The sequence below is a fragment of the Vicia villosa genome, linkage group LG3 (assembly GCF_029867415.1).
Source record: "Vicia villosa cultivar HV-30 ecotype Madison, WI linkage group LG3, Vvil1.0, whole genome shotgun sequence".
Taxonomy (NCBI): domain Eukaryota; kingdom Viridiplantae; phylum Streptophyta; class Magnoliopsida; order Fabales; family Fabaceae; genus Vicia; species Vicia villosa.
In genome coordinates, this window is record NC_081182.1 from 18593279 (window position 1) to 18608457 (window position 15179).

A 15179-nucleotide genomic window follows, 5' to 3' on the forward strand; every position below is an offset into this window, starting at 1 on the left:
TGAACAAAAGCATGTAATTGTTTCTTTTATTTGTGATAATTTATTTGAAAATGAAAGAATAATAATAAAGAAAAAGACAACATAGGTGCGACTTTTTGTAGATGACAATAATGATGATAATGATAGTCGAATGAAATGGTGTTTGAGAAAACAGTAAAAGATAAGGATAATATTATTTGATTTCAAAAGCACACATGAGTAAGGTTACATAGATGGGTGAACCGAATAAGGTGAACCGTGATTCACATATTTATTTATTTTAAAGAAAGAAAAGGCCAGGCTAGGCTGTTGCGACGGTGTCGGGCAAGATTGATGATAATGAGAGTGAAGATCCAAATGGCCTCTGAGAATAACAGTCAAGATTATCTCCGTATCCAATTCCGAATATGTCACAATATCTCTTATAAAATCCGATTCGATCTTGCACTCTACCATCCTGTCCTCTCCCGCATTCAAGTCCTCCGTTTATGATGTTTGTCACAGCTCCGTATCCCGGAAGTCTCCCCGCAGCACGATCACCACCTGACGGACTCCATCCTCCAGTGATAACATCATGGCAGGATGGTTTAGGTGACTGAGGTGTCATCCAGAACCATAAAGCGGTTTTGAAGGATATAACAGGATCAGTAGCAACGAGGTCTGGATTATTGAGCAAGTCAACACCAATCGCTCTTCCACACTGTCCGTAGTTGTAATTCCATGAGATCTGAATGGGACCTCTGCCGTAGTATTGTTTCCCAGAAGCACATGGGAATTGAGAACTTGGTTGGCAGTAGGCGCTGGGATTTTGTTCTCTGAGAAAACAGTATCCCCAAGCGTAAGGACCATCAGGTGCAGATGGCCATCCACCGGTGGTTTCGTGAGAAGTTTGGCCTAAGAAAGCAGCGATTTCTCTCTTTTTAGTGGCGGTATCTCCTTTATTGGCGAAGTTGGGGAAAGCCTTTGCGGCTGAAAGGAAAGCGTTGTAGGTGTAAAAGCCTTTTCCCTGACAAGCATTATCGTTGCGATGTTTGAGTATGTTGTTGAAGGTGTCACTGGAGATGAGGCTAGAAAGGCCGCCACCACCACCGCCGCCGCCGCCTCCGCCTCCACTACACTGACTCTGGCAACCATCACCGCAGTAGTCGGGGGCTGAACCGCACCAACCAAATTTGCTGCAGCATAATCCGCCGGGGCATGAAGCACCCCCAGCTTGTCTTCCGCATTGCTCAGCTGAGCAGCAGGAAACTATAAATAGTAGTAATACTATCGGGACTGTTAAGTTGCTCATATTTGAGGAGTGTGTGTTTGTGTACATACACCCTCTATCTATATATAGCTGCTAGCATTTATTATACTGTGCATCAGTAAATGGTGACTCATTGAATCCAATTCAATTCATTGTAATATTTTATTCAAAAGGTCAGATCTTGTTGCCCCGGCTGCTATTAGTAATAGTATTATACTTCATCGTCATCTTGATCACTTTTTTTTTTTTTTTTTATATTTGTTGCTTGCAATCATAATTTTACTTTCTTTTTTACAAATGAATACTAAGTCAAAAAATTCAAATGAGAAATTGAAAAATACTCCTACAGAACTAAACGGATGTTCAAACACTCTATAAAGTTCACATGCTACGAGTACGATCAACAATCCAATCAGCATAGTTGCTTTCTCTCTAAATATCACTAATTTTCACATCCGAATCTTGCTCCTTTTTAACAAGCTATAATATTAATCTTCATACTAGTACTTCTTATTTTTTTAGGGATATACTGAATTAAGTTTTGAAAGAATATTGTTTTAAAAGTTGATGGTAAAAAAAGTTTTGTGGTGATCAATTAGAATAATTTAATTTTTTTAAAGAAGATAAATATATTTCTTATTCAAGACTATTTAAAATTTATAGAGAATCTTACAGACATTTAAAATATTTCTAATTTCAATACACTATGATTTCATTTTTTGTTGATCTTTTCAATACAGACATTTAAAATTTTATGTATTCTCAAATCTCAATTTTTATTTATATACATGTGTTTATAATTTCTCTTACTCTTCCACCTCTATCATTTTTCATGACTTGGCATTTAGGGTGATTTAACTTATTAAGTCTTTCTATTGGAAAAATAAAAAAAGAGAAATAAAATAACAAGATAAGAAATAATATAACATAAGAAATGACATGAAAATTTCAAAATCGAAGAAAAAATTGCGGCCGTTGTCAATAGACAATTGGAGAATAATATTAAGTGAAAATTGTTACAACATATATCGTAATCTCAACTATCTCACACTCCAAGTACATTCACATCCTTCAAAATAAATATTCAACTACATCTCACAACACTCTAATATAAATAAAACAAAGAAAGTCAACTACAAGTTTTTGACTGGTGCATCTTTCAAAGAAAAACTTGAAACTTATATATAGTCTTGGACTTCCTATTCCTTTAGGCTATGTTTGGGAGTTTGGAGGGGTAGGGAGGGGAGGGTTTTGAAAAATAGGAAGAATTTGGTGAAAAGGATAAAAAGATTATGGATATGAGGGTTTTGGAGGGTTTGAGTTTATTCATAACACCAAAAACCCTATAAAATGAGGGAACTCAAAAATTGTATTGAAGGAGGGTTTTGAAGGGCTTACATAAATTTTTCGAATATCTTTTAGGTTGTTATAGTATTCTCAAAATAAAAAATTTAGTAATGATAATGACTCTATTATCATTTTAAACAAAATAATTTTCTTGGTATGTGTAAAAAGTCAAAATGTGACAATTAAAAAGGAATGGAAGGAGTATTCTTTAATTTTCAAAAATATATTTTTGAACGCACTCTTTACATCACAGAAAGGCGAATAAATTTGGTGTCATCCTAAAATCAAATTAAATAATATTTTGAAGATATATCTCCAGGAATGTGATATAATAAATTACTTCATAACCATTACAAGAGTAATTCCAGAATATAATTCCGATAAAATTATGCGGGAAATTGAAATCTTGTCACCTTTGTATGTCAGATTATTCCAGAGATCCATCTCCGAAAAAATAAATTGCTAAAAGAAACTTGCACGATTAACTTCATTTACCATATTTTCCTTAATCTGTCTCCCAAAACCCTTCATTCTCAATCAAATTTTCACTCCAAATCTTTATTCTTGTATTTCATCAAATCAAAGGGAGCTAAAGGAAGTGGAATTTAAGTAAAGTTCATTCATTTCAACCCTCATTTCTCACATTAATTTGGTTTTGAAACAGAAAAAGGTCACGCTTTTACCAGAAGTGTAGTTCCATTTCTAGAACATTTTCTGTCACAAGATAGGATTTATGAGGTCTACGTTAGCCTCCAAATACTATAAATAAGCTCACTTGGCATATTGTTTCATACCAAAACACAAAAAAACCATAATTAACATCATTTGGCATGTTGAAAATGTTCAATTTACCGCCAATACACCATCAAGAGAATTTAAGATCACCGAAGACACTCCTCTTGAAGATCTGTAATACACACTGTAGGACCTTCTACCATATGGCGACAATCGCAAACTTGTAACTATCGAGTATTAATCGACATCCTTTAAGAAAGAAGGGAAGCTTGTGTTCAACAATGGTGAGCTGGAGACAATTGCTGATTTACGGGTTTTATGGAGAACCTTTTTTTTTTAGAATCAAAAGTTTTGATCAAGCTGGACGTGACTGTTTCAATATCAGTCGATGATATTATAAATATGTTACAACGTCCACCTGGATATTGAGGTGTAATGTTTGATCTATGTTAAAATCTCTTATGTATTGCAGATTTTATAATATCAATGGTATTTTAATTTTGTCAAGTTGGTATTTTTCAATTATGTTTTTCTAACTTCTGCTACGCAAAATTCTAGAAATAGCCATCCGACATTATTCTGGATATGCATCTATGCAATAATTAGTGTTTCAGTAAACGTTTGATGCGTCTGGATATACATCTCTGGAATCTTGGGGCATTTTAGCATTTTCTCGCGGTGCGTTAGAAAGTCATGGGGTGCATTAAGAAATTCTCTAATATAATTTCACTTATACATTCTTGTACTTGAGCGATGTAAGCTAAACTATTTGTTGTTAGGTCAAAAGAACTTGACCCGTCGACTCTATAACCCATAAATAACATGGAGGATACTTAAGGGGTAAATGGAGAGATCGGGTGGAGAACATGTGATCCAGCCTGACCCAATAAGTCTATGTGAAGATTTGTGGGAGATCGTTTCGAGCCACGTGGATGAATGACTGAAAGGTTCTAAGAAAGTCTCATAGGTTTACCACACCTCTTATTATCATGTATAACCAACCTTGTTCGTTGTGATTACTGAAGCCAAATGGGGGTGAGTGGCCTTATTCACAAGTCCTAGAATATGTCCTCCCAATAACTCCTAAATCAAGTAACCATATCTATAAATACCCCCAACATAGCAGCTGGGCATTTCAATGAATTTTTACATATCATAATTAAATAAGCCCTCTTTAATACCTCACTACATTTATGGTATATACTATTGTACTCACTACAAGTATAATTGACATCCACCATGGACCATGTTAAAACTAATACAGACCACAATCCTGGTTAAAATAACTTCCAAGCCTGATCATTGTTCCATAATGGTGAGATGCATTGCCACTAGTACCAACGACAGAGTAGCCATATTAGAGATGCAGGTTGTTGGTATATTAAGTGTGAGTATGAGTCTCACATTAGATGGAAAAGTAAATGTTAAACATTTTATAAGTGAGAGTACTCATAGACCAATGCCTTAAGGATTTAAGTCAATATGTAGCATTCAACTCATTTAAAAGTGAGTGCTGAAAGATCAAGATGATCCCCTAACCCCTTTATGCTACCTAACACAGGTCGTTATGGAAGACTTACGTTGCCATAGAAAAACCCTAAAAGACATCATTTTTCATCTTCAACAACAATGACATGAGGCGACCAACCATTTGAAAAAATTTGGTGTGAGGTACTTCACAGCAATTCCATACCACAGAGTAATATGCCACCACATAGATGACTACCACCAACTAAATAAGGAGATAGAATGTGTTACACCCAAGGCTGGAGAAGGCGAAGGGTGGTTGCATTGCATGTAACCTGAGGTCGAAGAGGGCTAGGGTGGTCGCCACATCAGAATGAGAGGGATCGTGAAGCTATACAAGGAAGATGCTACATGGTTGAAGCTGGAAGGTATATAAGGATTGATTGGTACTATCTATACCAACAAGATGCATATTCTTTTCGATAGCCCGTTCCATAAGAACTCCACTGTTAAGCATGCTTGACTTAGAGCAATCTTGGGATTAGTGACCTCCTGGGAATTTTCCCAAAAAGCGTGTGAATGAGGATAAATCATGCTGAAGAGACCTGTGTTGGTTTGTGGGGTCACTCGATAATCCCTAAAGTTGTCTGGGGTGTTACAGAATGCCTCCTCCAAAGGGGACATTTTAGAAGGTATGTTCAGGGATATCCACAATGTTTAGGAAGTAATTCACGCCCCTCAAGACATGAAAAAATCAGAAGGCCACTGTCATACCCCAAAATTTGCCCATCATATTTCAATATATTTTGGCTCAAGCAATCTCCTCAGACTCATATGATCTCCAGCTGCTCAAGGCTACACAAGGATTGAGCACACCTATTTTTCTCCTAGGCAATGAGTCTCTAACTAGGGATTTGTTTTTTCAGGGAAATGGGGCTTCTGATACCTCAAGTGGACTCCATGGTATCCCAGGTGCATCAAAGTATTCTCATACTAAGTTTCAAGCCTCACAGTACAAGATTGCTCAATCAACAGCTCAAATGGTCAACAGTCGACCGATCTGATCTAAAAATCAACTATGGTCAAATTACAGTCAAAAATCCCGATTTTTGGTCAACATCAACATTTTGAAGTCACATTCATCATTTGATCAAGATTTGATCATGATTTATCAAGGAAAGCTCAAAGATCATCAAAGGACCAAGTTTCTAAATTAGGGTTTTAAGGAGAAAGTCAACTAAACTTTGACTGGTCATAACTCTCACATGGTTCATCAGGAATTGTCCAACCAAAGCCTGTTATCAAGTAAATTTCATCCTCTACAACTTTGATGTTGGGCTCAAGACCAAGAAAAGCTTCATTTGGGAGATATGAGCCAAAACATTACAGGTCCTTCTAGAAGTTCACAAAAAGTTGTTTTTTGTCAGGAGCAATATCATCAAGATAAAATTTACAAACGCAAAATATGTTCCAGAGTAGCTTGTAGAGGACATGTTGAGATTTCCAAAAAGTCCTAAATCACCTTCATATGACTAATATTGAGGGAGTTATGGTTTTATAAAGTTGAACCATTGGGCTTAAGATATGGATTCCCAAAGTGACCATGGCCCATATAATGACTCTTAAACCTACTATCTTATTTATTTATTTTTATTTATTTGAATTTTTATTCATTTAAACATTAATAAATCATATAAAATATGAAATAAATGGTTTCAAATCAAAGATTAATTTTCCAATCAGTTCCAATTGATTAATATGTCAAATATAGGGTTTAAATTCGTGCAAGGGAGATTGGAAAGAGAGGATTGAGTTTGATTCAAAAATAGAAACTTTTGGCTCAAAAATCAAATCATATTTTCTCATTCAAGGCTTGATTCTTTTTCCAATCTTTTTAACCTAATTACAAGCACCTATATATACACAAAAAACTCAGCCACTTGAGGAGAGGAAAAATTGGAGAAAAAGAACCCTAACAAAGCTTTCAAAAAAAACTCAAGAAACTAGGGCATGATCGTAAATCTTTCCCAGCAAGTTTCAATTCATTCCAGCCGTTCCAATTTGTTCATGAGGTGTTAAAAGGCATGATTGCATCAAGAGCCAAGGGTGATGACGCCCTGAACGTGCACCACATGTTCATCATCTTCATACAGGTTCTAACTTTTATATTGTGCATTATATGACATTTTGATTCAATTTAACTGTGTGCTTGAGTTTCTGGAACGTTTTAGAGGAGGTTGGAGTCGCTCGTTCGAAGAGTTAACGCAAGAATGGTAATCCACCATTGTTAGGGCATGAAAGCACCAGGGCCGGTCCTTTGAATTTGGGTGCCCTGGGCGAATTAAAAGAGTGGTGTTCCAAAAATTGTTTATAACCACCGGTTTAGTCCGGTTTTTCATCATACCCTCTTGATCGTAGTTGCGGGGGATCGAACCGTAGTCCTCCCTACCAAGTTCAGCGCCAATCACCACTGAACCAACTAAAGATTGGTTTGTTTTTAGGGGATTTTCATCATAATATTAATTGATTTTATTTTAGGGGAATTAATTGATTTTATTCTACTTTATATTTTATTTATGGGAAATTACATTTTTTTATTAATTTTGACATTGTAGTGCCCCTATAATTTTTTTATTCAGTATTTTTCAAATATAAAATTCTAGCAAGTATTTTTATATTAGGGGTAAAAAAAATTGGTACCCCTAAAATTATGGGGCCCTGGGCTCCCGCCACACGAGCCCGTGCTCAGGGCCACCCTTGGAAAGCACCATGCTTTCGTTTTCATGTTTATGAATGTTTCCAGGCCAAACGAACATCACCATCATGCTCAGAAGACCATTTTCAGTCGAACCATGTCCTTGGTTTTTCTTCATGCATCGTTTTCTTTTTGTTTTGAAGTTTGCAGAATTTCGCTATGAAAATCACAGGGAAATTCGCAGCAAGATGCAGTGCTGAATCCGCAAGAAATCTGAAGAGGATGATGAACAGGACTGTTGACCTCAACGTCACACGCGTACAACGTCCATTGGTCAGTCAGCGTTTCAATGTTCCTTCCCCATGTTTGATTTGACGATGCATGCCATTGTGGGCCCAGCTCTGACTAAATGTTTGACTTTCTCTTACTTTGTTAGTTTCATATTTATTTTATTCCATGTATACTATTAACGACTAACCAAACGCAGTACGCCTGGAAATGCTATTCTCTAATATCCCCTACAACCTGAGTTCAAACCCAGCCTATGGCATGGGTGAATTTTTTTCAAATTATTTGCTTCCAGCTGACAACAGATTCGGTGCGCCTAGTTCACGCAGGCTTGCGATGCGCCCTCACAGAATCACCACTAGATTCCTTCAAAACCAGATCTAAGCGTCCAGATGCGTGTTCCACCATGGACCATCAGGAGACTTCCACACAAAATCCCAGTGCTGGTTTTTGTTTTATTTTCTTATTTTTAATTTCTTTTTTTCAGTTTTATTTATTTAACCATAAATCCCAATTTTTTATTACCAACCTAAAATTAATCATTTTAATTAATTAGAATTAGGTTTTTTATCAATTAATTTAATTTAATCATAGGACTTAATTAATTAATTTAGGGTAATTAGTTTAGGTTTAGTTTTAATTTAACTTTAGTTAATTATTTAATTTAGTAATTAGGATTAGGTTATAATTTGTAATTAATTTAATAATTAGACTTAGATAATTAGTAAATTATTTATTAGTTAATATAGTCATAATTAATTTAAATAGGTTTGGATTTAGAATTAGGATTAAATTAAATTTAATAATTATTTTAGATTTAGGTTTTCTCGCTTATTTTTCAAGATTAATATTTCGTTGTGATCTTCTTCTTCTCATCCCAAACTCTAGGATTGTCGCATGTGTGGTTATTTAATTTCTGTTATTTAAATTCTAGAACATGTATAGGTTGCAAATTCTTTTTGATGTAATAGTAATTAGGATTTAATTTCCGCTTTTACTTTCCTACACTCCCCCAGTTTTTGATTATGTATCCCCTTCCCCGAAGCCTTGTAATAGCGTAGGACTTTACTTTTCCGCCTTTATTTTCTGCTGATATAACTGCTAGAAATTAATAGGATTGTATGGCAAGACTAAAATCAACCTAGAATAACCCTAATTTTCAGGATTAAATTAATCAATCACTTTTTTATTCACACACTCACCTTTAAGGTAATCTCTCTTATGCTGCCTTTTGATTAAATAGTCAAGTCCCTCAGATGTGGGGATACCTTAGCCCGTTGCCTTCGATTCAAAAATCATCATAAATATCATAGTCCCTTCGATGTTGCCTACGATATAAATGATCTTGTCCCTCGATTAAATGATGATAGTCCCTTTCGATTGCTAAGGTATCCTTGTTGCCTTAATGGCTATTCTCATCAATTCATAGGACTTTCTATCCTCCTTATGGTATGGATAGCCCTATGGAAAAACGATGACCCTTCGATGACCCTCACATCCAATGCATAGGACTACCTACCCTCAAATGGTATAGAAGTACTATCACCTAAGTAAAGACTTAAAGAACAAGTTAGACCTTATAACTTTAGGGTATGTTACTCTTAATTGCTTGCTCAAATCAATTTCAAATTACTTCATACACCTCTTTCAAAACAATTTCAAAGGCTACACTTTACTTACAAAGTTAAAGTCCTCTTTCAAAATCTTTTTCTAAACACACACTACACTTTTCTTCAAACAATTCAAACAAAAACAAAGTGAGCTAAGCAATTAAGAGCCCATGGATAACCATGGATACAAAGGGTGCTTACACCTTCCCTTTGTATAATCTACCCCCCAAACTCAAAATCTTTCAAAGGTATTTCCTGTTCTTTTTGCCTTTCTTGATTGGATAAAATAAAAGTCGGTGGCGACTCTTGCTATCCGCAACATTATTAAAAGTCAGTTCTCCCACCGTATTACAGCCACAACTTAGGAAGGATATGGAGCTGGAAGATTGACTAATATGTTACACGCTTAAGACTATCCATGAAGTATCATCACTAAGAGGGGGAGGAGAATTGAGTTCCTCTTGTAAAAGATAAGCACGCCAAGTGATGCATGTGGTGGACTCGCCTCCAAATTCAAATTCAACTCTTGAACATTAAATTACATTGTCACGCAGATATATATTGGGAGTTTTGCATCGTGAATATGTGATTGGTAAATTAGCAAGTGTAGTAACTTTATAAATATTGTAATATTAGTAAGTACGCACTATCGATCTCAAGTTCTACATTATATTATAGGGTTTGGTTTAAACCCAGTTAAAAAAAATGTACTTTGGCGTTTGAGATTGGGTTGTTTTTAACAATTAAAATAAAAAAATTAAATATAGTAGAAAATAATGTGAGAAAAGCATGTCAGAGATGGGAGTTTGTTCGCACTAATGTAACATCCCATTATACCTGACGAATATTATAAAAATCAGAGTTATAAAATTCCAACATATAAACAGGATGCCACATTTACTTCTTAAAATGACGACATATAATCGCACATAAAATAGATACATTACACTTAAAACTCGGATGAACAATAACAACATATTTTGATCTTTGAAAACAAACCAACTTTCATTAAATAAGCAGCGGAATCACAATTTCAACTTAAATGATATATTATCTTGTCCAACTAAAAACAACTTTAAATACAACAAATTACTTATTAATATCAGCTTAAAATTCAGCAACTAGATACATATTAACAACGATAAAACACAAGCGTTCATCCCCCCGAGTGTTACGTATCAGAGCGACCAATACCTGACTCGAACTACTGAAAGTAAACCGCCTTCATCCTGGATTACCTGCATGTTACCAACATAGGAGTAACATTCAAACAGAAGGGGTGAGATATCAAACAATATAATCGTATGTATGATAACTACTATATTAGGATTAGTTCATGCATAATCACCACTTCACAGCTTTTTAAACAACGTTTATCATCACAAAATTATTAACAAAACATCTCAACTATTTCAGCTTCATAATGATATCATCAATACGGTATAACAACTAGTTCATCATCACAACAACTCAGAGATGCAACTTGAAATGTGACTCATTACGATGCACATGCATGTGGTACCAACAGAGTAAAACTCCCAACTTACAATCCGCCAATTAATAGAGGCATCAAAAAGGCATAAACCTTCAACTTTAAAACAAGGCATAAGCCTTCATCTTTAAACTTTTGCCAATCCACGCTAACTTACAGAGCATAAGCCCCCAACTTTTATGCTATGAATGAGACAACGTATGAATGCAACAACAACACAACAACAGGTCGACTTTGGCATAAGCCTACAACTTGAATTTACCAATTAATAGAGACAAAACAACAACAACAACAACAACAATTATCAACAGCCACAATGTAACAACGATAGTAACAATTATCAACAACATAACAACAATAGCAACGCAACAACAATAACAACGATTCGACATTGGCATAAGCCTGCAACTTTAATTTTCGCCAAGCAATTGAGGCAACACAACAACATTCATCACTACCTGCAACTTTGCATCAACAATATTTACATTACAACAACTTTGTACAATTCTCGATTTCAACTGAAATATTCCCAGACACTCTGTATAATTATTCGGGCAGTTAGACTTTATTCCGCTAATAAATTTATTCTATACTACTAACTCGTAAAATTTATAAGAATATTTATAATTATAACTCAACAAAATTCCCAAGGAAATCTTAATAATTCTACAACAATCCTTACAATTCTAAAGTGCTCATAAATACTCTCCTGATAACTCTTACAAATGGGGTAACTCTTATGAATTTCCTTGGCTAATGGCCTGACTCAAGTAATAATGAAACAACTCTAAAGGGTCAAATATTTTTAATTTTAATTTTTTTTAGCTCATTTGATTCAACTTTGAACAATTCGAACGCAACTCTGATAACCCTATTAACAACTCTAACAGGATTGAAATTAACTTAAATTGGCCAAATAATCGAAATATTGTCTCTAACTCAAAATTTCTAAAAATATTATGTTAATAATATTAAATTATTATATTATCATTATTATTATTATTATTGTATATATTAGTAAACTTGAAACAATTGAAATTGGTTTATCTCTTGTTACAGTACAAAAAGATTTTATCAGTTTTACACATAACACCGTTACAGAATCGTACCAAAACAATTGGCACCACAAGAATACTACCCATATCCACGTTATAACCAAGACACATTCTCTAAGTAAAATTCTTTAATTATATATATATATATATATATATATATATATATATATATATATATATATATATATATATATATAATGTGAGATTGTTAGAGTATATTTATAAATATATCAACTACGCAATTATGTAAATATGAACGAATGAAGTGTTATTGTAGCCATGCCAAAATTGCAACATAAATATTGGTTTTATTATTTTTTTAATATCACGATACAATTTAATTAATACTGAAACGTGATGCCAAGAAATATAATGCATCAATTTTCACTTAATTTCATCAATCGCAACACAATTAATCATCGCATATCAATGATTATCATCAAAATCTAACAATCCTAAATATGTTTCTACCCATCATACATCATCATACAATCTCAATAACCATATAAAACCCACCCTTACATAATATTCATCATAAACCCATTATAGAGTCAGAATCCCACACTTACCTTGGATTGGAGGTCGCTCTATTCTACCGATTAAGGTCTTTTACCCTGGCTTCAAACCTTTGTCTTTTTTCCTCTTCTGCAACTTTCTTACTTAATTCTCCAAACCCTTCTTTCCAAAACTATAATTAACCTAATTCTCCTTATTTAACCTTTGCCTGCTTTACCGCCAAAATCGTGGGGCCTCTACCGGTGACTGGACCCGGAGACAAAATCATGTTGACTTTCCTATCACGGATGATTCACAATTGAGTAAGATATTATAAGCCGCAACAACATCAATTTGGCCTTCATTATACAGTAAATCATTCTTTGAAGTATTCAGGACATTAAAACTAACATCCAGAATCTTTCCTTTATACTCATGAATGATTATTCGTGCGACTTAAATAAAATTAACAAAGTAAATCATTCAATTTATCTTTTTAATTCTGTTGAATGCACATGATTCATCTTCTTCTGATGGTCCCTCTTCCATTTTCTCCTATGGCGTTGGTCGTGGGTACGAACTACTTGTCGTCTTTCAATGGTGTGGCCCTGTGAGGTGTCGCCGGCGGGTATTTCTCCTACGCCTGCAGAAGTTTATCGGATTCTCCATCTTGGATATGAATGGAGGTTTAGTTTTAGGGTATTGTTGTGAGGTATTGGGATGAGATCCTTCATGATATCAAAAGTGAAATATGGATTGGACCTCCAATTGATCGAACAGATTAACTCAATGTTCATGATCTTTGGCAATGAGCATTACCTAACGGTCAAGATTTTTGATATTGTTGTGTGGCCCAGGAAAGTTTTACCGGGGCCCCTCGGTGGGCGCCAAATATTCCTGTAAAACACTTTTGATTACCTCCTGGAAGCGAATCTGGCGAGGTCACACAGGAATTCGTGAGACCTTCCTCTCTGACGCATGCCTCAAAGGAAAGAATTGAGTGGATTGGGGGATTCGGGTGGTGTGATCGCAGAGTGCATGCCCCCAAGAAAAATGTCTTGCTTATCCCTCTTACGATAGCCCCTTTATATAGTGTTCCTTGGTCTTAATGACCATTAAGCTGTCTTGTAACAGTTGTAATTGGTGTAACTGCTTCATAAGTGTTTGTAACATCTGTAACTGATTCCATCAATAGGGAATCATAACTTCCGTAACGGTAGTAACTCTTGGCATGTGTGTAACCGCCATGGTCGAGTTGGAGGTAGGCCATGGCTGAGTTGGAGGTAGGACATGGCTGAGTTGGAGTTAGGCCATGGCTGAGTTGACCGTAGGACATGGCCGAGTTGAAGGTAGGCCATGGCTGAGTTATAAGTAGGCCATAGCCGAGTTGGAGGTAGCCCATTACTGAGTTGCAAGTAGGCAACTCGAGGTAGGCCATGGCCGAGTTACAAATAGGCAACTCGAGGTACGCCATGGCCGAGTTACAAATAGGCAACTCGAGGTAGGCCATGGCCGAGTTGGAGGTAGGCCATGGCCGAGTTAGAGGTAGGCCATGGCCGAGTTGCAAGTAGGAAACTCGAGGTAGGCCATGGCCGAGTTGGAGGTAGGCCATGGTCGAGTTGGAGATAGGCCATGGCTGAGTTGCAAGTAGGCAACTCGAGGTAGGCCATGTCTGAGTTGGAGGTAGGCCATGGCTGAGTGCAAGTAGGCAACTCGAGGTAGGCCATGTCCGAGTTGGAGGTAGGCCATGGCTGAGTGCAAGTAGGCAACTCGAGGTAGGCCATGGCCGAGTTGGAGGTAGGCCATGGCCGAATTGGAGATAGGCTATGGCTGAGTTGCAAGTAGGCAACTCGAGGTAGGGCACGGCCGAGTTGGAGGTAGGCCATGGCCGAGTTAGAGATAGGTCATGGCTGAGTTGCAAGTAGGCAACTCGAGGTAGGCCCTGGTCGGGTTGAAAGTAGGCAAGATCTCCAGGACCAATCCTAGTTCAATATCCTCTATGCTTTCTTCTAATTCCGGTTTTCCTGATCGATCTAAATATTCCAAATATGTAACATACTCCTTCCTCCATCATCCAGGAGAAATGTCTCAAAGAAAGCAGTCTAACGACATATGTAGCCAACCACGATACACGCGATGAAGATCATTCCTTGCATGGTAAATTGGAACCGATGACCGCAATCAAAGCGAAAAACCTAAGACCAGTCCTAAATGGCTAATTTGAGTTTGTCCAGTTGGATAGTAAGCATTTGAGAACCATGAAGATAGGAGCCATCCTACCTGTTATAGTCAAAGAACGGCTAGTGAACTATTTAAAAGCCTATGCTGACTTTTTCATTGTTTCGCCCATGAGATGCCCGAGATAGATCTCAATGTGGCATGCCACCGTTAAGGGTGGATCCCGGTGCCCGATATGTATCGTAGAGGATATTGGCGATGGCAAAAAATGATAACAAACAGATATCAAGGATGGTACTTGTTACAAGGTACATAAATCAAGGGAGACTTATTTTCTAACCATGCAGGTCCACCCTACGCGGGCGTAAAAGGAGATCCCAGCCATCGTTCAAGATTATCATTTTTTTCAACTGCATCCATTCCTGGTTCCCAAACGAAACATGTATCTATATCTACATCAACATTAATCGGTTTAACATCCATAAACACAATAGTTTTTGGTACAACGTCAGACTCGACATTAACCGATTTAACATTCATAGACACAATAGTTTTGGGTAAAGCGTCACGATTGATGCAACCAATAATA

At 36.3% G+C, this 15179-nt stretch overlaps 1 protein-coding gene across 1 annotated transcript; it reads right to left on the reverse strand.

Moving 5' to 3' along the window:
• Positions 1-265: 265 nt before the first annotated feature.
• Positions 266-1295, reverse strand: LOC131660512 (endochitinase A2-like). Its single transcript, XM_058929755.1, has one exon. It carries the CDS (start codon positions 1268-1270, stop codon positions 281-283), a length of 990 nt encoding a protein of 329 aa, XP_058785738.1. The 5' UTR covers positions 1271-1295; the 3' UTR covers positions 266-280.
• Between the last annotated feature and the right edge of the window lie 13884 nt (positions 1296-15179).